The sequence below is a fragment of the Podarcis muralis genome, chromosome 3 (assembly GCF_964188315.1).
Source record: "Podarcis muralis chromosome 3, rPodMur119.hap1.1, whole genome shotgun sequence".
Classification (NCBI taxonomy): Eukaryota; Metazoa; Chordata; class Lepidosauria; order Squamata; family Lacertidae; genus Podarcis; species Podarcis muralis.
In genome coordinates, this window is record NC_135657.1 from 112844606 (window position 1) to 112867884 (window position 23279).

At 40.5% G+C, this 23279-nt stretch overlaps 1 protein-coding gene across 4 annotated transcripts in view; it reads left to right on the top strand.

Annotated features, from left to right (window-relative positions):
• MATR3 (matrin 3) overlaps positions 1–22958 on the top strand; it is a 31076-nt gene extending 8118 nt beyond the window's left edge. For 2 of the 4 annotated variants that reach the window (XM_028722151.2, XM_028722152.2), the window contains 14 exons: positions 1905–2959; positions 8198–8259; positions 10579–10620; positions 11813–11913; positions 13616–13668; positions 15424–15549; positions 16146–16271; positions 16414–16584; positions 17164–17295; positions 18519–18562; positions 18650–19019; positions 19990–20326; positions 21443–21564; positions 21960–22958. In XM_028722151.2, the coding sequence (XP_028577984.2) occupies positions 2066–2959; positions 8198–8259; positions 10579–10620; positions 11813–11913; positions 13616–13668; positions 15424–15549; positions 16146–16271; positions 16414–16584; positions 17164–17295; positions 18519–18562; positions 18650–19019; positions 19990–20326; positions 21443–21564; positions 21960–22007 (2628 nt within the window). In that variant the 5' untranslated portion in view covers positions 1905–2065 and the 3' untranslated portion in view covers positions 22008–22958. The remainder of the gene's footprint in view (positions 1–1904; positions 2960–8197; positions 8260–10578; positions 10621–11812; positions 11914–13615; positions 13669–15423; positions 15550–16145; positions 16272–16413; positions 16585–17163; positions 17296–18518; positions 18563–18649; positions 19020–19989; positions 20327–21442; positions 21565–21959) is intronic. The other 2 variants (XM_077926486.1, XM_077926487.1) reach the window with 1 other exon arrangement.
• The last annotated feature ends 321 nt before the right edge of the window (positions 22959–23279 follow it).

Consider the following 23279-nt stretch of genomic DNA (forward strand, 5'->3'; position numbering starts at 1 on the left):
CCACATATGTACAGAATGCTAACTGGGCTTGGTAGTGATCTTTTTAATTCATCTACTTGTGGCTGGCACCTACTAGTCTGGGAGTGAGTGGTTGTTTACAAGCCTGAAAAACTTTTTCTTGTGATCAACGAAAGTTCTTGTTCAAACTGTGTAATGCTGTTGCTGAGCATGAGATTGCCAGCACCTCATGCACACTTGTTAGAATACCATTTTGCTCAGAAATTCTTTGTTTTGCCACTGGTATGGATGGTATTCTTTTCACTTGACATTTGCTCTCTCTTCTACTTCTGTTGACATCTGCTCTGCACTTGCAATATCTGGACCATCCTTCTAGTTCTACACTTGCATCAATGCTTTTCAATTGTTCCCCACCCACATGGTACTCAATTTGACAAAATGTAACTGGACGTTACAGTGAAAATTCTCATTACTATAATAGTGACACAACTGGTAATCAGTTAACGAGAAGTAACCATTTGCATCACAGTGTTTGAGAGCTGTGTGTTAAAATAGCCCCTGTGCTATCTCTTCGCAGGTGATAAAAGTGTGCATGTAATATAGGTTTTCAGGCAATATAAATATCCATCTATATGGTTTAGCGTCTTAACACTATCAAAGTTAATCAGATCTTTAGTAAAACATTTTCACTTATAACTGAAACATAATAGGTAATTCTAAGAAAATGAACATTTCATTAAAACTTGCCTGAAGGTTTTTTTCATCTTTCCCTGCTAATTGGAGAACTGACCATGGAAAACATTCATTAGTCTTCTGCCCATCCCTAAACTATTCCTCTGTAGGTAGAATACTGAGTATTATAAGACTGCAGTTAGTGGGATTTTCGGAAGTGCCTGAGTAACTTGAGGCCTCAGTTTTCTGTGGAAGTTTATAAAACTTTCACTCTTGGGTACTTTAGAAAAATCTCATGAGCTCTTCTCTTCTTTTAAGATGACTTTGTAGAGAGACACGTGGGCTTCTTAATGTTCACTGTTGGCATAGGAAGACCTAGATAAGCACTGCAAGAATAAAAAAGGACTTGTTAAAAGAATAGCCATGTCATGGGAAACTTACTACCACCTGTGGCTATAGCTTACAGTCAAGTCTCATCTGAAAGATAACAGTTGAACAACTTGCTTGATTGGAATAGTGCCATAGCATTTCTCTTCTTTAAACAAAATTGTAGTTTCCCAATTCAAGTATTAATGAGGTCTGGTCTTGGTTGGCTTGAAATCTTAGTGCAGACTAATGTGCCATGTTCACAAAGCAATGTTAAAAATATGCAGGTACAGTTCATATGTGGTACTAACAACATATAAACTATTACTTGAATGAGAGGTCTTGTGTGCTTCTACCAAACTTTAAACCTGTTTTCCTTCACAAATCTTATAGTACTAATTCAGTTCTACTGAGTGTAAATTATTTGGTCTCACTTAGTAACTCTTCATTAGACACATGTCCAGATATCAGCCACTCCTAAGTTCCTGCTATCATTTCCTCTATAGGCTTAATGTTCGACAATTTGAGTTACATTTCTTGGTTCCATGACTGGTGTATTGTCTTTTTCCTGGAATCCAGAGCAGTAACATAAGATGTATGCACCCTGCTATTCAATAGGGGGCTTGAAAACAGACGGTTCTGTACAACCAGTGCTTGAAAACAATTTCTCATCAAAACAAAAGTGCACATTGATTGGCAACAATTGGTGCTTATCTGGGGGGGGGAAGCTAGATTTTCACCTGAGGGCTATGTATAATAGGGTTCTGGGTTGCATCTTCAGTCTGTTGACGTTACATAATAAAAGCCATGTAAGATCTTAAATTGGTTTTAGATCAACATGATGCATACATTTTAAAACTGCATCTTCATAAAGGGATTTATGACTAAAACTGCTTGTTTTTCTACAGACTTGTCTGGTGTTCTCAGCTTGAAGAAGATCTACAGTCATTATTGATCCCTTTTCTTGGCGTTACCTTTTTGAAGTGAAGTTTACCTAGCTTTCTAGTGTGAGCTTTCTTTTCAGACATCTCTAACGTTTGATCCATAATAGACAATCTATAGTTCAGCAATGTCCAAGTCGTTCCACCAGTCATCTCTAAGTAGGGATTCCCAAGGTCATGGACGTGACCTGTCTGCAGGAATAGGCCTTCTTGCTGCTGCTACTCAGTCTTTAAGTGTGCCAGCATCTCTTGGAAGGATGAACCAGGGTACTGCACGCCTTGCTAGCTTAATGAATCTTGGAATGAGTTCTTCATTGAATCAACAAGGATCTCATAGTGCACTGTCTTCTGCTAGTGCATCTTCCCATGCCTTACAGTCTATATTTAACATTGGAAGTAGAGGCCCACTCTCTCTGCCTTCTCAGCACCGCGGAGATGCCGAGCAGGCCACTAACATTCTGGCCAGCTTTGGTCTGTCTGCTAGAGACTTAGATGAACTGAGTCGCTACCCTGAGGACAAGATCACTCCTGAAAACTTGCCTCAAATACTTCTGCAACTTAAAAGGAGGAGAGCTGAAGAAGGCCCTTCACTGAGTTATGGTAGAGATGGCAGATCAGCTGCACGGGATCCAGCATACAGAGTTCCTAGGGATGATTGGGAAGAGAAAAGGCATTTTAGAAGAGATAGCTTTGATGATCGTGGTTCTAGTCTCAACCGAGTGGTTGACTATGATCATGGAAGTCGTTCTCAAGAGTCTGTTTATGACAGAATGGATTATGAAGATGACAGATTAAGAGATGGAGAAAGGTATAGGGATGACTCTTATTATGGTGAAACCTCGCATAAGTATCGTAAATTTGACAGTGAGTATGAGAGGATGGGTCGCGGCCCTGAGAGATCTCTCTTTGAGAAAAAGAGAGGTGCTCCTCCAGATAGCAATGTTGAAGACTTCCATGGACTCTTACCGAAGGGCTATCCCCATCTGTGCTCTATCTGTGATTTGCCTGTTCATTCCAATAAGGTGAGTTAAGCATCAGATGCTTATTTTTCTTTACTTTGTAGTCCCTGTTGCTTGTTTCTTTGCCTCAGTTTCTATGTTCTGATGACTCGCACAAAGGACTCAAAAGAGTTTGATACATTGTTTATTTTCAGGGCATCATTAGCAAACACATTAAACCAGGGCTTTACATTAATATTTGTTTCACCCATATGGCTTAACTGCAGGGCAGTTATCATCTAGTCTATTTTATATTTTGCATCTGCATAGTCTCTTAACTTAATTTGGTGCAGAGGCTTTTCGTTTTGGTTTGCAGTTATTCAAGAGGCTAGATTCAGCATTCCTTCCCATCTGTCTTGATTGCTGATTGATTTGTAGTTAAGATATGTCCTTGCACAACTCTGCTTTTCCCCCTCTTGTCCACGGCCAGCCAGAAAGCTTAATGTAGAGTCCTTGAAAAGAATTATAGGATTGCAGCTCACATTTTTAAATGAGTTCATTCTTTTTAAAAGTCACTTTAAAAACTGTTTTCATACTGTCTGAGACTTCTCATTTTTTCCTCCCCTTTCACAACCTTCTTAAACACTTCAGAGTCACTTTTTATTATTACATATTGCATCTATCCCTTTTTAAAATCTCAAACATCAGTCTGCTGCTGTGCTATATCATGCTCTTGTTGGCATTCTCTACTTATAAGATTAGTTCCTTATTAAAATTTTGATCCAACTTCATTCTTCGTAATTAGGTTCTTGAACAAAATAGCAAGTGTCCTAGTGTAGCTGAATTCAGATTTTCTGTTTTACAAACTAGTCATCTATTTGTCAATTGGATACTGTCCTTGCTTTTATTTTTTAAAGCATGATGCGTAGAATTCCAGGTAAGCATGCCCATTGTGTTCTTAAGTTGGTTTCATTGAGTTGTCACTAATTTTATTCTCAGAAAATACCTTTATGAAACAAATCTGTTTTAGCAATAGTGAAAAAATGAAATGTATTTTCTCATCTTATTTACTGTTTGATTATCTACATATCAAAATTCACATTTTTTTTCTTACCAACAATACCTAATTTGAAGTCTTTATGGGTTACACTGAGGTGAATCTCAGATCTACAGAAGTTTAAAGGATGCAGTTATTTAAAACCCTAGGAACAGAAAATATCTTAAAATGGCATTTTTGTGATGTTCCATTGTGCACTTAAACCTACTCTTCTGGACAAAAGCTCTTTTCCTCAAAACATCTATTTCTCTTCAGCATATTAAAGTCTATAATTTCATTACAGTGTATATTCACTGATTGATTCAAAGGTTATACATTCTGAACTCTACATGCAGAATTCAGCTAATTGTTAAATGTTTAAAGCAGTTAAAGCTTTTATAGGACTGATTAAAAAACAAAAACCTTAATGGAAAGATGTTGCTAAAAGTTGAGGAGACAGAAATCAATATGCAGTACAATTTGTTCTCAACTGAAGAAAACTTACGTTATAAAATTTGTATCTCATTGAAAGACAAAATGCATGTTAAAACACCTTTGTATTGTTAAAATTAAGAGCTACATTGCCAATTTTGTTCCTTTGTGCAAGCAGTTCAGCTGAGGAGAGGGACACATTTTAAGGGGGAAATCTTCTAACATAGGTTATGTTAGACCCGCTATATACCTGTGGGTATAGGGCAGTATACAAATTTAATTTGTTGTTGTTGTTGTTGTCTCTTTTCTGGAAGTTTAAAGTTAACTTTGTAAATGGAAGCACTTATGCAATCAGCATGTGAAATTATGGGAAATTTCCTAATACATGCATGCCATGAATCAGGTTTTTTAAGTACTGTATTTGTCATCTTAAAAAAACAACCCACTGACAATACAGTAAATTCATTTGAGACTGATCTAGCTAAAAACACATAGCCAAGCTTCCAGGCGTGCCTGCCATGGGGCCAGATTACATATGGTAGCTGGAAGCAGGGAATTAATTATCCTCCCACCCAGCACTTTATTTGCTGAAGTGCCATCTCGTCATTGTGGACAGTTTTCATCAGGGCTCCCCTTCCCCATTCATAAGATAAGCATGCACACCCACACACCCCTTTGTGTCTGGTGTGGGTGTGTGTGTGTGTGTGTGTGTGTCCAGTTGTCTGTCTATTGAGTGATATCCAGTGTTAGTCATACTCAGAACAGACTTACTGAAATCGTCGGGCTCTGGGCCATTGATTTCAAAGTATGATTTAGATGGATGTCACCAGTCATGTCTAGTTGCACACTTCAGCAGACAACTTCTTGTTTACACTTGTTCTGACTAGAAGAAACATCTTGCTGTAATTTCAGATGTTAGCCATACACACACACACACACAAAAGCTCTAGTGTTTCAGGCTTGGGATTTAAATCTTTGAGTTTCTAAGTCCTGAACAGTGCAGTATTGAAAGAACTTTTATTTGAAGAAAGCTTTTTATTAGGTATTCTGTGGTTTTATTGTGTATTTTTATGCTGTGAACCACCCTGTGATCTTCGGATGACGGTGGTATACAAAATTAATTATTATTATTATTATTATTATTATTATTATTATTATTATTATTATTTAGTAAGCAGGATTTGGGAATCTGCAATGAATAGGTTTTGACACTCAACAGTTTGGTTTGTCTGGAAAAAATTATGTGTAGAGTTTGGGGTATTTAAATTAGAGCAAGAAAAGCTTCAACTGTTTCAAACAGATGAACTACCGTATTTTTTGCTCTATAAGGCTCACTTTTTCCCTCCTAAAAAGTAAGGGGAAATGTCTGTGCGTCTTATGGAGTGAATGCAGGCTGCGCAGCTATCACAGAAGCCAGAACAGCAAGAGGGATTGCCGCTTTCACTGCGCAGCGATCCCTCTTGCTGTTCTGGCTTCTGAGATTCAGAATATTTTTTTTCTTGTTTTCCTCCTCCAAAAACTAGGTGCGTCTTGTGGTCTGGTGCGTCTTACAGAGTGAAAAATACGGTACTTATGCATTAGTGGGAAAAGGCTGTGGCTGTTGAAGAATGTTTATCTTTTTGGGGGGGAGGGAGAGGTGGGAAGTAACAGTTAATTATTCCTTACCTCTGTTAATCAAATATCGCTGCTAATATAATTTGTAGTGGGGTTAGTCAGGAGTGCTTTATCAAATTGAAGAAAGAACCAGGAAAACTCCCATTTACTCAGGATCCTCTGCTTGGTAATCAGACACAAATGTCTGGCAGTCTGTTGAATGCCGGCGTTGAAGCAGCTGGGCGGGGTATCCTGTTTTATATGGGAACCAAGTGTTGACGTCCTTTCACCGTAAATTGTGTGTAAAATTATAAGATGTAGTAGGCCTTCTATATTTTAAAGTGTATATATTAAATGCCTTATGATCGCAAAAACAACAACATTGAATATGAGAAATTGTACCCATGAATCTGTAGCACATTGTTTTTCATGAATCTGCCATAGATTGCAAATGTCCTAAAAAAACAAAGCCTATGATTTGCAGGGGCCGGTATTGTACTTTATGCCACTTCTCAAGTTGGTGACCCCTGCCACAGACCTATCTAGATAGTTACCGTATTTACTCAAATGTAATACTCACATTTTTTTTGGCCAAATTACATCGCGAAAATTAGGGTGTGCATTAGATTTGATGCCACATTTTATTTGCCAGCAAATCCTTTTTTGGTTTCAAGGTTTTTTGAAAATTTAGGTGTGAATTACATTCAGTAGTGCGTTGCATTCGCGTAAATACGGTAATACTTACCTGGTCACTTACCTATGGCTAACTGTGTTAGTCTTTAATGTTAAACGGGGATTAAAAGCTAGTTAAGGAACTGGTTAATGTTAAAGCATGATTAGTATATGTGATTCTTTCTCCTTTTCATTACAAGCTGGTCTTCTGAATGATACAACACAAAATAAGGCATGCTATCTTATTAGCAGAGTCTTGAAAATAATGAAAGGAATGTGCCCTCTTGCTGCATCTCTATTCCTTCTTCTCCTAAAAGTATTGTTCTGTGCAGCAGCCACAGTATTCAGTTGTTCCTCCCCAGCCTGGAAATGCAGCAAACTATTTATCTTAGTAGGAACGCTGGTCGCACTGTGGTCTAAACAACAGAGCCTAGGGCTTGCTGATCGGAAGGTCGGCGGTTCAAATCCCCACTATGGGGTGAGCTCCCGTTGTTCAGTCCCAGCTCCTGCCCACCTAGCAGTTCGAAAGCACATCAAGTGCAAGTAGATAAATAGGTACCGCTCTGGCGGGAAGGTAAACGGCGTTTCCGTGCGCTGCTCTGGTTCGCCAGAAGCGGCTTAGTCATGCTGGCCACATGACCCAGAAGCTGTCTGTGGACAAACGCCGGCTCCCTCGGCCTATGGAGTGAGATGAGCTCACAACCCCAGAGTCGTTTGTGACTGGACCTAACGGTCAGGGGTACCTTTATTTATCTTAGTGGAAATGTACTTTTGCAGAAGCATTTTACACCAACAAAAGGCAGCCTTCTATTAGACTTGCATTGAAAACATGTTTTAACAACTTCTAAATGTATATTCAGGTACGCTGCATAAAAGTCTGTTAAGGATGGCCAGAATGTGGGTTCTTTGAATCTTCTGTTTTATATCCTGATAGCTCCTTTTCCAACTTTTTGTAATCATTAGAATGCAAAACTCATAAGCAGTAGGTTCCATCCAGTGGAGGCTTTGCACAAGTGGGGAATAACTTCAGTTTACACACAATGAGTTTCACTCAGTATTTCCCATTCACCCACTACAGCTGCCCTTGTCTCCTGAAAATCTGCCCTTAAAGAGTTGGGGACCCTCTGTAACAGTATCTGATACTATGCAGAGAGTTGCAGCACATACGATGTGAATTGGCTGCCTAACGTGCTTCCCACTGGCACAAAGCTACAGTTGGATACAAACTAATCTGATGTTTGAATGTCAAAAAGAGGGACATAAAAGTTAGGCTCTTTTGTGCACTTACCTGGGCATAAGCACCACTGAACTCTTACTTCAGAGAATACATGGATAGGATTGCATAGTTAGATGGCTGATTTAACGCTCAGGTTTACACTTTTTCCAGAATACACTGCAGTTCTGATTGTCATTGTTTGGATGACACTTTTGGTACCCTTTTGATCATGATACGAGTCTTCTAAGATAAAGGCATTCGTTCACTTACACGTGAGAATTTGGTTGACTTGCAAATGATTCCGTAGGGTGTTTGAAGTAAGTTTTAAAATAACTTTGTTGTCGATAATTTTGACTTTGTACTTTTGCTGCAGGAGTGGAACCAGCATATCAATGGAGCAACACACAGTCGACGTTGTCAACTTCTCCTGGAAATGTATGGATCTAAATGATTTTAAACGTCCCTTTTTCATTGTAATTGCAGTGTATATTTGTTTCAGGAAACTTCAAAGTTACAATATGCAAAGTTTGAAAACAATTAGCTTATTCAAACTGTTCCAGCAACAAACAAGAATAGATCACATCTTCAAGCTGACACTTGGCGTACTATTTTAGATTTGTTTGAAACATTCCATGAAGCCATTTATCTTTTGTAGGATATTATACTGACATTTTTGGCAAAGCAATACAATAGCTGCATAAAAAGCCCCAACCTTCACATCTGACTGACATCTACATAATTAACTATTTGGGGGTGAGGTCCATATTAATAGCACAAAGAAATGTGGATGGTTGGTTATGGACTTGGGGCTCTTCACCAGACTTATAAACATTTTACAGGTGATAGCCAGGTATGACAGCCTGCCTACATGTCTTCCCATGTCTTTCCTTTCCCATGTGCCTCTGAAATCTGCTGTGGAGAGTTGGGGAACTGCAGGTGGGAGACCAGGAGGTCATGTCCCAACTGCTGGTGCAAAATTGGATCTCGCTCCATATCTTGTTAAACCACTCTTCTTTAAAGCCATCTATAATTATTATTTATTTATTTATTTATTTATTCATTCATTCATTCCCCGCCCATCTGGCTGAGTTTCCCCAGCCACTCTGGGCTGCTCCCAATCGAGTGTTAAAAACAATACAGCATTAAATGTTAAAAGCTTCCCTGAACAGGGCTGCCTTCAGATGTCTTTTTAAAATAGGATGGCTGCTTATTTCCTTGACATCTGATGGGAGGGCATTCCACAGGGCGGGCGCCACTACCGAGAAGGCCCTCTGTCTGGTTCCCTGTAACCTCACTTCTCGCAATGAGGGAACCGCCAGAAGGCCCTCGGCGCTGGATCTCAGTGTCCAGGCTGAACGATGGGGGTGGAGACACTACTTCAGGTATACAGGACCGATATTAGCGACTATGAAAATATTCCATGGCAATCAGTTTTATAGATTAATGTTAAGGGGGAAATATATTGACGTGAAACCTGCTGCAAATCGGTTGTAATTGCATGACCCAAAGTTTTAACATGTTGAGTATGTGGGAATAATTTCTCTCCATACTCTTAATATAATTCTCTCATGGATAATAGTTCATTTTATAAATCTCCCAAGTCTCCTCATCAGTTTTCACCAGACTAAAAGTGAATTTGAGTATTCTGTCATACAATCTCAGGGTGCATTGAGATGTGGTATTGATGTAAGCAAACTTACAATTCAGGTTCAAATGGTATACAGTGTTCAGAATAGCTTACATTATTGCAATATCCACAGAACTCACTTCCAGGTATGTATGCATTGGATTCTGGAAGCTAAAGGTGGATTGTAGTGGCCATTTGGTTTCACATTACCTGATAGGTTTCATCAGTTCAGATATATTTTAACAGTTCCTTTCTAGTGACAGGAGCCTCTTTGAGCCAGTGGAGACTTCCACGTATGGAAGGAGGGGGTGCAAGGTTCACAAATTCCCCCTTTCCAGTAGCCTCTGTTCCATCAGCAAAATTATTCCCAAGCCCTCTGGAGCAAATTTGAGAGGATAAAGAAGGAATAATCTGAAATTTTCTTACTCTTTCTGTTCATGAAAGCTTCTACAGTGGTGCCCCGCAAGACGAATGCCTCGCAAGACGAAAAACTTGCTAGACGAAAGGGTTTTCCGTTTTTTGAGTCGTCCCGCAAGACGAATTTCCCTATGGGCTTGCTTCGCAAGACGAAACGTCTTGCGAGTTCTTGCGAGTTTGTTTCCTTTTTCTTAAAGCCGCTAAGCCGTTAATAGCCGCTAAGCCACTAATAGCCGTGCTTTGCGAGGCACCACTGTATACAGGAACCTTTAATCAGCAAAGGGACACAATTGGGTATAATCTATCTGAAATATTAATAATGGCTGAGAGCCAGTGTGGTGTAGTGGTTAAGAGCGGTAGTCTCGTAATCTGGGGAACCGGGTTCGCGTCTCCGCTCCTCCACATGCAGCTGCTGGGTGACCTTGGGCCAGTCACACTTCTCTGAAGTCTCTCAGCCCCACTCACCTCACAGAGTGCTTGTTGTGGGGGAGGAAGGGAAAGGAGAATGTTAGCCGCTTTGAGACTTCTTAAAGGGAGTGAAAGGCGGGATATCAAATCCAAACTCTTCTTCTTCTTCTTCTTTTTATTCTCTGAATACATTTTTTTTAAAAAAAATTAATGTGCTAAGGTGGAAAATATATGCATAGTATCTCTCCAGCCACAATATGAGTTGCAGACAATGATCTTACAGACTTTGTTTCCCTTTAAAGCTATCCTGAATGGAACCCTGAAAGTGATTCTGGACCTGGAATGTAAGTAAAAACTGCCAAGTAGAAGGAAACAAGTTTACAGCTTCTCTCAATACCATGATACAGATGAGCTCTGGAGCTATTTGAGTAGTTTCCTAGTATAGTACTGAGGTTCAGTGCTAGGTGATTAGAAAATGATCTACTTAGCTTGAACCTGAGCAGTACAGTGGGGAGTATATTTCCAGAACAGCCCACATGGAATGGAAGGGGGATATCATTCCCTCAAGCAAGCTGAAATACTTGCGCTGGCAAAACAATATTCTACATTGAATTCCACCCTAAGCCACTTAGGTGGCATTCAACTACATTTTACTCATGGTAGACCCATTGGAGGTTTGGTTCCTGGACCTGAGCTTCCCCACTTCCGCCTTAAAGTCTGCATCTACATGGCATAATAATGCCAGCACCTTGCAAAATTTGAATACATTGCAGCATTTTCCATCTGAGCAGCAGCAGCCATGTATGTGGTTTTCTCCACAAACACACTCCTCAGGAAAATCTGTGGGGAAGCCCCATGAAATCCTCCCTTGACATTTACAGTACACTCCAAGGTTAGACACTCATGAATCAGCAGAGGTGGCTTTTAGGGGGAGAGAGTTGCAACACGCACGTCTTCTCACAGGTCTAATTACCGGCTGTAATGTCATTCACCCTAGAGTTAATTAGCCAGGACACATCCTGTCAAAAATAGATGCTGCTAGACCAAGCATAATTGTGAATGGCTCGATTTCATTGCCCCGCTGAAAGGCACTGGATCACTTTTAGTAATCAGAAGAGTTAAAATTGTCAGATATTAAAAATGTTACTCCCAGTCCATATCACATCATTTTCTTCAGCTTCTCTAGTAATGCCAGTAATCCTCACGGAACAGTATTCAGTCTAGTGGAATGTTTTTAATATTGCCTGTTAGAAGGTTTCCACACAAACTGCATGCTTGAATAGCACTGTCAGAAGTGATGTGTGAATGGATTGGCTACAAGCTTATCTGAAATTTGTGTGAAGAGGCCTGCAGAGTAAATACCTATGACTATCTGCACATAAAAGTAAACTGTGATGTGGGACTCCAGCTCACCTCCTTTTGACTTTTAGTCTGACATCTTTGCATTTGTATTCAAAACTAGATTGAAGATTATGTAAATATTTTATTTTATTTGAAGGTTAATGTGGATTCATTTTTGTGTGTGTGAACTTCCAGGGGTGATCCGTTTATGTTGCAGTCAACAAATCCTGCCCCGGGAATTCTGGGGCCGCCACCGCCACCATTTCATCTGGGAGGGCCACCAGCTGGGTCAAGAGGTAATATTATGAAATGCATCTTGAAGTGGACTCGTAAACTTGTAGTCCCTGGCTATATATAGTATGCTTTGCTGGTCAGTAGGGAATAGTGCTGTGCAAATGTCTTAAGATCCAAGTGTCAGGGATAAGCAGGAGTCCAAACAACGGGCATGGGGGCAGGAGGAGGATCTGGGGAAGGCGCCAGTGATTTGCGTGGTTCTATGCCACCCTTGAAGCAGAGGAAAGAGGACAAGGCTGGGCAGTCAGAGATGGGGGAAGAGAAGGTGGGGACTATTGACAAAACCTATTGGTGTTTCGCAACTTTCTGACTAGTTGCAGGACCTTAGCCAGACCTAGCAGAGTAAATGCAGAATTCACAAAAGCAATTGGCAACTTGGCTGCAGACAGGATGGACGAAGCAGGAACCAGGAACTTGTAGTTAGGTGTTTATTATATACAGTGGACTATTTACAGGGACAGAACAGAACACGGATCTTTAGCTAGCTTTCTCTCATACATGACTCACAACTCCTGCACTCGAACTCGTACTAACACACATTCCAGTTAGTAGGCCATTAATCATTATTCCCGTGAGAGAGCTTGACCAATCGTGGAGCTGTCTCCATGCCTCTGTATCACCAGGCAGACTTACTCCTTCACATTGCCTTGGCTGTCGGCCAAACCCTAATTGACTCTGTGTGTGTAGCTGCACGTATGCAGATTCCCAACAGGATTTTGCGCAGGCGCATCCTGAGTTGCAGAATAGCGCATCGATTGAAGAGACAGACCAGAGAGAGTTGGGCCATTAGAATCTCCTCCATCCCCTCTCCCACCGTCTCCAAGGACAAAGAGGGACATAAAGCGACAAAAGCGTCTGGAGCTGCCACACAGGAGAAGTCGATGGTTGCTTGCACCCACTGCAACAGAAGAGAGGGGTTTTTAATGTGCTGATGGAGGCATGCTAGCACTGTTGCTCCAACTGTCCGGATCAGCACAAGTTTGAAGAATTAGCTATTTAGTAGGAATGGTGCATGTAATTCTTGCACCATAGGAGCTGATGCAATCAAGTGCTTTGCCAATAAAGAATGAAATTTCCAATAATGTTTCCTCATTGGGGGCTGGGTGTGCTTAGGACATCAGAAGTCAGAAATTGGGAATCTCAAGAAATCCATAGCAGTACTATAAAGCAGTGTTTCCCAACCTTGTGCCTCCAGCTGTTTTTGAACTACAACTCCCATCATCCCTGACTAGCAAGACCAGTGGCAAGGGATGATGGGAATTGTAGTCCAAAAACAGCTGGAGGCACAAGGTTGGGAAACACTGCTATAAAGCAAACTGTCAAAGAGCAGTGAGAGGCTTACCTCCAATCTTAGTGCTAAGCACCACAGTGCTAAAATCAGAGATAAGTCTGCTCCTGCAGCTTGCACTTCGAATCACCTGTTGTCATATGAGTCTGGTGACTGACAGATTGGGGAACCCAGCTGTCAAAATTCCCCACAAAGGATGGGTCAGTTCTGGATCTCGCCTCTGATTGGATTCAGTGCCCTACTGAACTAGGCCACATTTTGCTACTTACTCTACGCAAGATTACAACATATATGAAAGAATTTGATGTTGTGATATGTCATCGTGCCAACAATCTTGTGAATTATAATCATTGTTTTTGTTCTCTCCCCCCCCCTTCCTGTTCCCTTTTTCTCTCCCCCAATGTGTTTATTTTAAGGGTCTGGAAATGGAAGTATGCAAGGACCAAGGCACCTGCAGAAAGGCAGAGTGGTTAGTATTGACATAGGAACTGCTCTATAAAGACAGATATTTCCACTGTGTCTCTGGTTGTTTTAGACAATAAATATTGTTAATGAGGGTCTACTTCTCACTTAAGTACTCAGTTGTGCCCAGGCTGCAGTGTGGAAAGAATTCACTTCTATACCACCTCTGTTTGTTACCACCTTTTAAATAAACCACAGAACCAATGAAACTAATTTCAAGTCCAGCATCCAGGAGGCTCCCAGCTTTATTACAGCTATTGCAATAGGACAGAGCTCAACTCAACACACCGGTTAAAAAAGTCTGCCCCGAGGCACTCCAGAACAAAAGCTTATATATAGTTCAGACACAGCACACAAGTAGTCATAAAACATTCTTGGGCACAAAACATCCCCTTTACATGTGTCAAGAAAGGTCACAAGTCATTGGATAGTAGACACATATGGCGTCTTCCTGCTTTCAGCTCTTTCCCCCTTCCCCACTATTGCTTTTACCTTAGGATGCCCGCAAGTGCCTAGGTCATTTGACTATGTTAGGTTACGGATGTCACACATTGCTCTAGTAACCAAGCCTGTGTTAAGATCTTGTTTACATCCTCTAGTCTATCTCACTCTTTTGCCCCTTTTTTTCTCTGAGCCTCTCAGGAAACCTCAAGGAGAGATTGGGTTTGCCAATGTTAACCAAAACAAGCTTGGAACAACATCCATAGTGACCATTTGTGCCACTTTCAGGGTTAGATAGGATTTCTTGATTATGGCTTAGAGAGCACAGGGATTGTAAGGTATAGCAACACAGGAACTATACATAAAAGGGATGCGGGTGGCGCTGTGGGTTAAACCACAGAGCCTAGGGTCTGCTGATCAGAAGGTCAGCAGTTCGAATCCCCGCGACAGGGTGAGCTCCCGTTGCCCAGTCCCTGCTCCTGCCAACCTAGCAGTTCGAAAGCACAAAGTGTAAGTAAATAAATAGGTGCCACTCCGGCAGGAAGGTAAACGGCGTTTCCATGCGCTGCTCTGGTTCGCCAGAAGCGGCTTAGTCATGCTGGCCACATGACCCGGAAGCTGTACACCTGCTCCCTTGGCCCATAAAGCAAGATGAGTGCTGCAACCCCAGAGTCCGCGACTGGACTTAACGGTCAGGGGTACCTTTACCTATACATAAAACTACTCAGTTAAGCATTCCATCTTTCTAATAGGTTCAAGGCAATTAGTATTTGAAACTTGGCTAAAATATACACCCTGGGTCTCTGATTCTTATATCAGTGGGATGTTGTCATCATTGTTCTTCCACTAAAAATCACTTTTAACTAGTATGGTGAGCAAAAGAGTTTGGAAAAGGATTCTACCATGTGAGCCTGCAGCCTGTGTTTACCTGCAGCTTAATGTAATGCAGCCCAAACAGCTGAGAACATGATACACATTAACTGACTTTGAGACCCTTTTACATATTCAAGATCTCAGTGATGGTTTTTCTCAAGTCTCTATTGAAGGCATCCATGCCAACATTTTTTACAGTTAAGGCCAACATCTGCAAGCTTTCTGAGACCGTTTGCTTTCCAGCTAATTAGGTCTCCCACCCATTACTTCATACTCTTCAGACTAATTTGAGATGAAAGGTAATAGTATTCTGTTTTTAAATATTGGCATTGACTGGTTCATCACAAAATCAGCCAGAAGAGATCATGTTCCAAAATGGGATGGTTATTTTAACATTTACTTAGCTTAACAATTTAATTTATTGAATGCTACTACTTGCCATTAACAGGAAACAAGCAGAGTTGTGCACATCATGGATTTTCAGAGAGGGAAAAACCTGAGATATCAGCTACTGCAACTTGTTGAACCATTTGGAATAATTACAAATCACCTAATCTTGAACAAAATTAATGAAGTAAGTGTTAAAATCACGTAGAAGGGTGTTACAGCATGACATTACTTGGGGGGGAAATACTTCAAATGTTGCTCTACCCTACTTTGACAAGCAATTTTTTGAACTGCAGCAATTACGGTGCCTCTGTGCATAATCAGAATTTTAACCAGGAGGGGGAAGTGTATGACCCCAAACTCTCTCTTTCTCTCTTGTACTTGGGAGCCAAGGCTTTGTGATGTCAAAGTAATTTTCTAGTCTGAATAGTTACAAGAAGAAACTTTAATATGCAAGACTGAAACTGTTTTAAAGTAGTTTTCAACATCCAGCTGCCTATTCCTGGTGTAAAATCAGATGTTTCAACATTATTTAAAGTATTCGTATCCCATTCTTCATCCAGAAAAGATCCTAGAGTGGCTTGCAAATAACAGTATTATTAAGTGGATGATTATTGGATTAGCTTTAGAAATGCTATAGAAAACGTACAGTTCTTATTGATGCTCCCTTGGCAGCTTAAAGGCTACAGTATTTTTGTATTTCATTTTTGCTCATATTTCATTCTTAGACATAGTTCCTCTTCAAGAGGGACACCAGAATTTATTTATCTTCTACAATTTCAGGCATTCATTGAAATGTCTACTACTGAAGATGCACAAGCTGCAGTAGAGTATTATTCAGCAGCCCCAGCCTTAGTGTTTGGCAAACCCGTGAGAGTCCATTTATCGCAGAAATATAAAAGAATAAAGGTAAAGTCAGTTCCGTTAATTTTGCATTTCCATTTGTAACGTACAATCTGCATTCTGTGCTTTAGTTTCTGACATTAAACTAAGGTCTAATTATATATATATATATATAATGGATTACTGAAATATTCTCTAACCTTCTTAGAAACCAGAAGGGAAGCCTAACCAAAAATTTGAGCCTCCAAAACAAGAACTTGGTCGTGTGATCCATCTCAGCAATCTGCCGCATTCAGGATATTCTGACAATGCTGTACTTAAACTAGCTGAGCCCTATGGAAAAATAAAGAATTACATACTGATGAGAATGAAGAGTCAGGTAATTTATACAATGCTTGCATAACTAGAAACCAGTCCTTAGGTATATTTGGTAAAATGTTGTTTAGTAAAGCTTTCTTAAGCATTTTGGTAACAACATAGAAGAAAAATAGGTGCTTACATGAAACGCTGAAACTAAGGCTTACAACATCTCTTCCATGGAGAGATGGGTGAGTGCTCCCCACAAATAGATGTTGAGTAGATTCTTGTAAAAGATGTTTCATACCTATGTGTGAATTAGATGAGGCGAAAGAGCCAAGGGTATTAGGCAAGATTGGGGGTGGTAAATGGAAGCTGGGCCAGCACATGTCCACTTGTTTCTCCACAGCTCATCTTTATAGCCTCGTTTTGGTACATGACACCCACTATATTGTGAGTTTCATTGCGAGTTCCATTGGCTGATAGAGTAGAAAGCATTTAGGCACCTCTCTTCCAAGAGTTTGAGGCAAAAAGCAAGCTCGTCAACTTTATCCTTCCACCAGTGGGGTTTCTGTAATTGTAGTGATTTACCTAGGTTTAACTTTGTAGGAGAATCCTGTTGAAATATTGGAACCTGAAATCTCTTTAATCTCATCCATAGGCTTTCATAGAAATGGAGACCAGAGAAGATGCTGAAGCAATGATGGAGCACTGCTCCAACAAAGCCCTTTGGTTTCAGGGAAGATGTGTGAAAGTAGATTTGTCTGAAAAATACAAGAAACTAGTACTAAGGGTAGGTACCATGTGCTGGAGTAAGTTTTCGTTTTGAGTATTTGTTCAGTAAGTAATGTTGTAATATGAAATGTGATATTCCACACTGCATACTCCTATGCAGAGTAGACCCATTGAATGGACACTGACTAACTTAGGTTCATTAATTTAAGTGGCCCATATTCAAATAACTTGGTGTGCTAGTGGAAGCCAGCACAAAGGGCCCCACCCCCACTCTCTTCCCCCAGATCTGGTCTGCAGTGTTATGAGAGAAGGGGGCAGTCATTCCACGTAACAAATGGAAACGCTTGCCCCGACTGAACAATCGGGAGACATTGACATTTTCTACTCAGAGTAGGACTTGGTTGAAAACAACCAAAGTGTTTAATGGTTCCTTAATAGTTAGTGTAAAAGCCTCTGACTAGTGTTGCTGCCACTTGCCTAGGGATTTGGAGATAGCTGAAGAATCCAAGACTAATTCAAGCCAGAGCCAGTGGTGATACATTTGGGGGAAATGCTCCCCCCCCCCTTTTTTTTAAATGTTTTATATGAATTTCAACCGTTGTGCTGAATGTTCTTGGTAACGGTGATTATACAACTTCTCACAAGTTCTGCTCATACGAAATGCAATTTTTCCTGTTCCTGTAGCTTATAGACAGGGAGACATAATTCCACACCCTGTACATCTGGCACCCACATGGTTACCGCTTATAGTTAATAAGAATAGGGAGAAGCCCCATCCTGAATACCATGGTGCATAATAAGAAAATATCTGAAGTCTTGCAGTTTGTGGCAGTTCTTACTTCAGCTGTGTTTTCATATGCCTTGAAGACTGGAACCATTTTCACTTGAATAGCTGTGCGCAGCTCCTAATACAGAAATCCACAAGGACCTTTATCATAGAATCATAGAGTTGGAGGGGGGACCCTGAGGCTCATCTAGTCCAGGCATCCCCAAACTTCGCCCCCCCCCCCAGATGTTTTGGGACTACAGTTCCCATCATCCCTGACCACTGGTCCTGTTAGCTAGGGATGATAGGAGTTGTAGTCTCAAAACATCTGGAGGGCCAAGTTTGGGGGTGCCTGATCTAGTCCAGCCCCTTGCAACCCAGGAATATGCAGCTGTCCCTTACAGGGATCAAAACTGCAACCCTTGTCATTATCAGCGCCACGCTCTAACCAACTGACATTATTATTATTATTATTATTATTATTATTATTATTATTATTATTATTATTATTACAGATTCCCAACAAAGGAGTAGATCTGCTGAAGAAAGATAAACCAAGGTAATAATCTTTCTGGTAGCTTGAGTTTATTTAAAAATACAAAAAGGAAATGGGTAAGCAAGATTTCCCCCTTTCTTTTTTTAATAGAAAAAGAGGTCTTTCTCCAGATAGCAAAGACACTGAAAGTGAGAAAAAATGTAAGACTGAAGATAATGACAAAATGGAAGGCAATAGCACCGAAGATAAAGAAGAGAAGAGAGATGAGGCAGATACAAAGGACAATGATCAGGCAGACCAGGAGGAACCAAGTTTACTCCTTGAATCTGAAGATGAACTATTAGTGGACGAGGAGGAAGCAGCAGCATTACTAGAGAGTGGGAGCTCAGCTGCAGATGATACGGATGTAGCTAACTTGGGTGATGTGTCTTCTGAACAAAAGGAGGCAGCTGGTGATGATGCTACTGCGAAACCTGAAGACAATGCTACATCTGCACCAGCGGCAAAGAAACTCAAAAAGGTAAAGAGAAAACTATCACTTGGAAGAAGTTTATGCTTCTTCACCATGAGATTATTTCTTGCCACAAAAAACTTTCCGCCTTTCGAGAAAAGGTGCTCCTTATAACATGGTATCTTAATAAGGGTTTCAGAAAGGAAGGTTCTTGTGTAGTCTGTGTGTATACACCCCATAGCTGTTTTGGGTGGTATAGATCAGTGTTCCCCAACCTTGGGCCTCCGGCTGTTTTTGGACTACAATTCCCATCATCCTTGACCACTGGTCTTGCTAGCGAGGGATGATGGGAGTTGTAGTCCAAAAACAGCTGGAGGCCCAAGGTTGGGGAACACTGGTATAGATGACTGCAGTCTGCAGCAGTATCCTGTCCTGTAAAAAGTCTTATTTTCCTCATTTTATTACTTACACTTGAGACCCTAGCTTGTGTCATCTCTGACCATGAAACAAAGATATGTAGTGACAAGCTGCGCATCTGCAAGGTACTCAAATGAATTACAAACCTAAACTTTGCAAGTCACAAGTTTAGGAGGGAGGCAACCCTGCCCTAGGGATCTGGAGAGAACTCTTTCACCAGTGCAAGCAAATAAATAACTAGTATTTGTTCAAGGAAAGTGCCAGATTCCTAGTGCTAACCTTCGCCACAGGAACATTTTCCTTGTGGGAGTTTGTTGCCTACATGGTTCCTTCTTGTGCTCCTTGCCCATTCCTGTTGCTTGCAAAGTGGGGAGATACTGAGCCCTGACCCAGTTTTGCACTGTGGCTGGGGGCAAACTGTGGCCATTGGTATAGTCTTTTGTATCCCACCACTCCAAAAGTCATTTCTTTTGAGGAGCACTTCCTAGAGAGGGAAATAAAAATGGGTGTTTTCATGTGGTGGAATTACCCTATTGGACTTCAGTGTGTATTTTAAATGAGATAGCTTGATTTGAGAAAAGCCATATCTAATGTAATAAATAAAAATAAATTGTCTCAATAGCGACATGTAGGTGGATTTCCAAGGAGCATGGAAGGCTTTGTGACTCTAGATGAAGTTGGTGATGAAGAAGATTTAGATCACCAAAAACGTAAAGCTGGTATTACACTTGCTGCAAAAACTGAGGGCAGCATAACAGAAACTCAGACTGTAAACGCAGAAGAAGGGCAGCAAGAAAACGAGGCACTGGAAAATGGTGCTAAAAATGAGAATTTGAAGTCAGAATCATCCGAGGTGACAGACAGCACACTGTCAGAAGAACAAGATAAAAAAGAAAACACAGAAGGGCAAGAAAGTGATGAAAATAGGATTGGACCCTATCAGCCAAGTGTTCCTGTTGGTAAGAATGCTTTATCCTCCTCTAATGTAACGTGTGTTGTAAATGGACCACAAGAAAGAGACTTCCTTTCCTAAAGAGGTATTAGCTTAGAATTTGCCAGTCAGTTCAGGCTCAATCATCAAAACCTTATGGGCACAAACTGTTAAATTACTAAATAGAATACAACACATGTGCACATCATGCCAAGCCATAGTCTAGTATGATGTAATTAAACTGAAGAGACGCGGGTGGTGCTGTGGTCTAAACCACTGAGCCTAGGGCTTGCCGATCGGAAGGTCGGCGGTTCGAATCCCCGCAACGGGGTGAGCTCCCGTTGCTCGGTCCCTGCTCCTGCCAACCTAGCAGTTCGAAAGAACGTCAAAGTGCAAGTAGATAAATAGGTACCGCTCCAGCGGGAAGGTAAACAGCGTTTCCGTGCACTGCTCTGGTTCGCCAGAAGCGGCTTAGTCATACTGGCCACGTGACCTGGAAAAAAACTGTCCGCGGACAAATGTCGGCTCCCTTGGCCTGTAAAGCAAGATAAGTGCCGGAACCCCAGAGTTGTTCACGATTGGACTTAACTGTCAGGGGTCCTTTACCTTTACCTTTTAATTAAACTGCAGTCAGCCTTAAAGCGTGCACTCAGCTAGAAGTTCAGAAGTTTTGCTTAACTGCAGTTCAATGAATATAAATAAGTTGTGGTTTTATGTTGTGAATCATCCTGACATCTACAGGTATTGGGCACCATGCTAATTACATAAATATAAAACTAACTTACTATGGTTATTTTTGTTTTCAAAGTGACTAGCTTCATGTAAACCCTAGTCAATGTTAACCACAGTTTGTCAGTACAAACAAACTTCTTCCAAACTCTCCTGATTGCGTTGGAAGGGAGTGTATGTTCTGAGACTGTCGGACTCAGTCGTATTCCATTTATATCACATTAAATAACAGTTCTGTGAGGTGTGAACCAGACCATTTTATTTAAGAGCATTTTAAAGGCAAGGATGCATGTGTAGCCAGTATAAGACTACTGATTTACAGATCAACTGTTCAGTACAGAGGGAACTTAGGGACTCTCTTTCTGGCCCTTCTGTTCTGGATCAGATTTGCAATTATGTGCATGTTTCTATCTAGGTGTGAGCTTTGTGGTGCCCCGAACTGGATTTTACTGCAAGTTGTGTTCCTTGTTCTACACCAATGAAGATGCGGCAAAAAAGGTCCACTGCAGCAGCCTTGCACATTATCAAAAGTTGAAGGTAAGGTAGAATTCCTCACCTTCATGCAGCTATTGGAAGAAGCTTAATTAAAAGCCTAGGATAAGTAGTTCTTTGTTAAGGCTCTGGTTTATTTTAAGCGGCAAATTTAATCTCAATTTGTTCTACACTACCTAGTTCAGAAGCTCATGCATACACCATGTCATATGCAATCCAGCCCAAATTGGAACTTGGACATTCCATTGTAATCAAAGTATAGCGACTGGATTATGCCCAATGCACACATCAGCCTTAGTACTTGATTTACCATGAGATGCAGCAAGCTTAAATTTGAAAAAAAATATTATGGAATGTTGCTAATGATGCCATTGCAACACAATCCCGGCAACAGAAACAAATTACAATTCAATCCTCCCTTGTTTGTTTATTTGTTGCAGAAACACATGGAGAAGGCTGAAGACAAGAAACAGAAAAAAGAGACTTAAATGCAAAAAAAAGAGGTTTGCCAATTTAAGGAAAAAATGGTTTTATTTTCAACGTTAATCTCAATACAGTAAAATTGGGGAAACGCTATACTACTTAGATTTTAGTGGATTAAAATATAAGTATAATTCTGTTAGAGTGTTTAATGTTACAGCAAAATCTGCATTGTCAAAAACGATCTTTTTTTAAAAAAAATGGGAATGACGATACAGCTTTTTGTGCTGATTGATGCTTGAAGCTACCAAGGAAATGTACAGCATTCTGAAGAGTTAAGAAAGGATTTCATCCGCATTAATATTTTCAGGCTTCAAAGCACATCCCTTTAACCGTTGGTTCTGTTCAATTCAATATAAGCAGTTAGCTTTTTTCCCTCCTCTGGAACATTCCAGTCTATGTCCAGCTGACTTTCATGATTTCATTTCACTTTTGAGAATCTCTACGAATTTTTGGTGACTTTTTAAAAAGTGGAAATGCTTTATTTTAGTCTAGGTGTGTTTGGTAGTGAATAGAAAAACTGATAGTCAGCTTTTAAAATGCTGTGTTTCTTCTGCTTGCGCAGAAAGTAAATTCTTCTTCTTCTGACCAGTATTATTTTTCTTGCTTGCAACTTCAATTTAGTACTTTTCATACATCTCAAGTATAAGCAAAAGCAGCATTTGAACCATAAATTGTAAATAGTTACCTTTTTATGTTTGTATTTCAATTCTGATCCTAGACCAGTTACTAAGGTGTCACTGAAATTGGTGGGACTTGCTTCAAAGTAACAAGTTTACCTCTTCACATTTGGTTTTATCTTAGAACTGTGCTCTTGATGTACCTTCGTGTGGCTGATGTGATTGGGAGCTTGCGTGTATAATCTGTTTTCATGTAGTTCTATTAATGATTTTAACAGCTTACATATATGTCAATTCAGGTTGTTATAGTGTCAAACCAATAAACCAAACCAGCCATGAGGTTTTTTTCTGTGTGTATATGTGACTCTCTATAGCCAGTTTTTTTTTTTTAATACAGACAACCAGATCATCTGTCATGCTCTTTGCCCACTCAGCTTTTCCACCAAAGGTCAACCAACCAGCTACAATGGTATTAAAGGTTCTGATTTTAAACCTCACAGCATGACCTCCACTTCCATGAAGTTTCCATAATTTATAGTTTGTGTTAGCTGTCCGAACAGCATGTGGTATAGCTGGTCTTTACTGTACTTAGGCTAGAATTCAACAGCACACATTCCAAAAGAGCGTGTTTAGTGTAATCAGCTGAATTTATATGTTTAG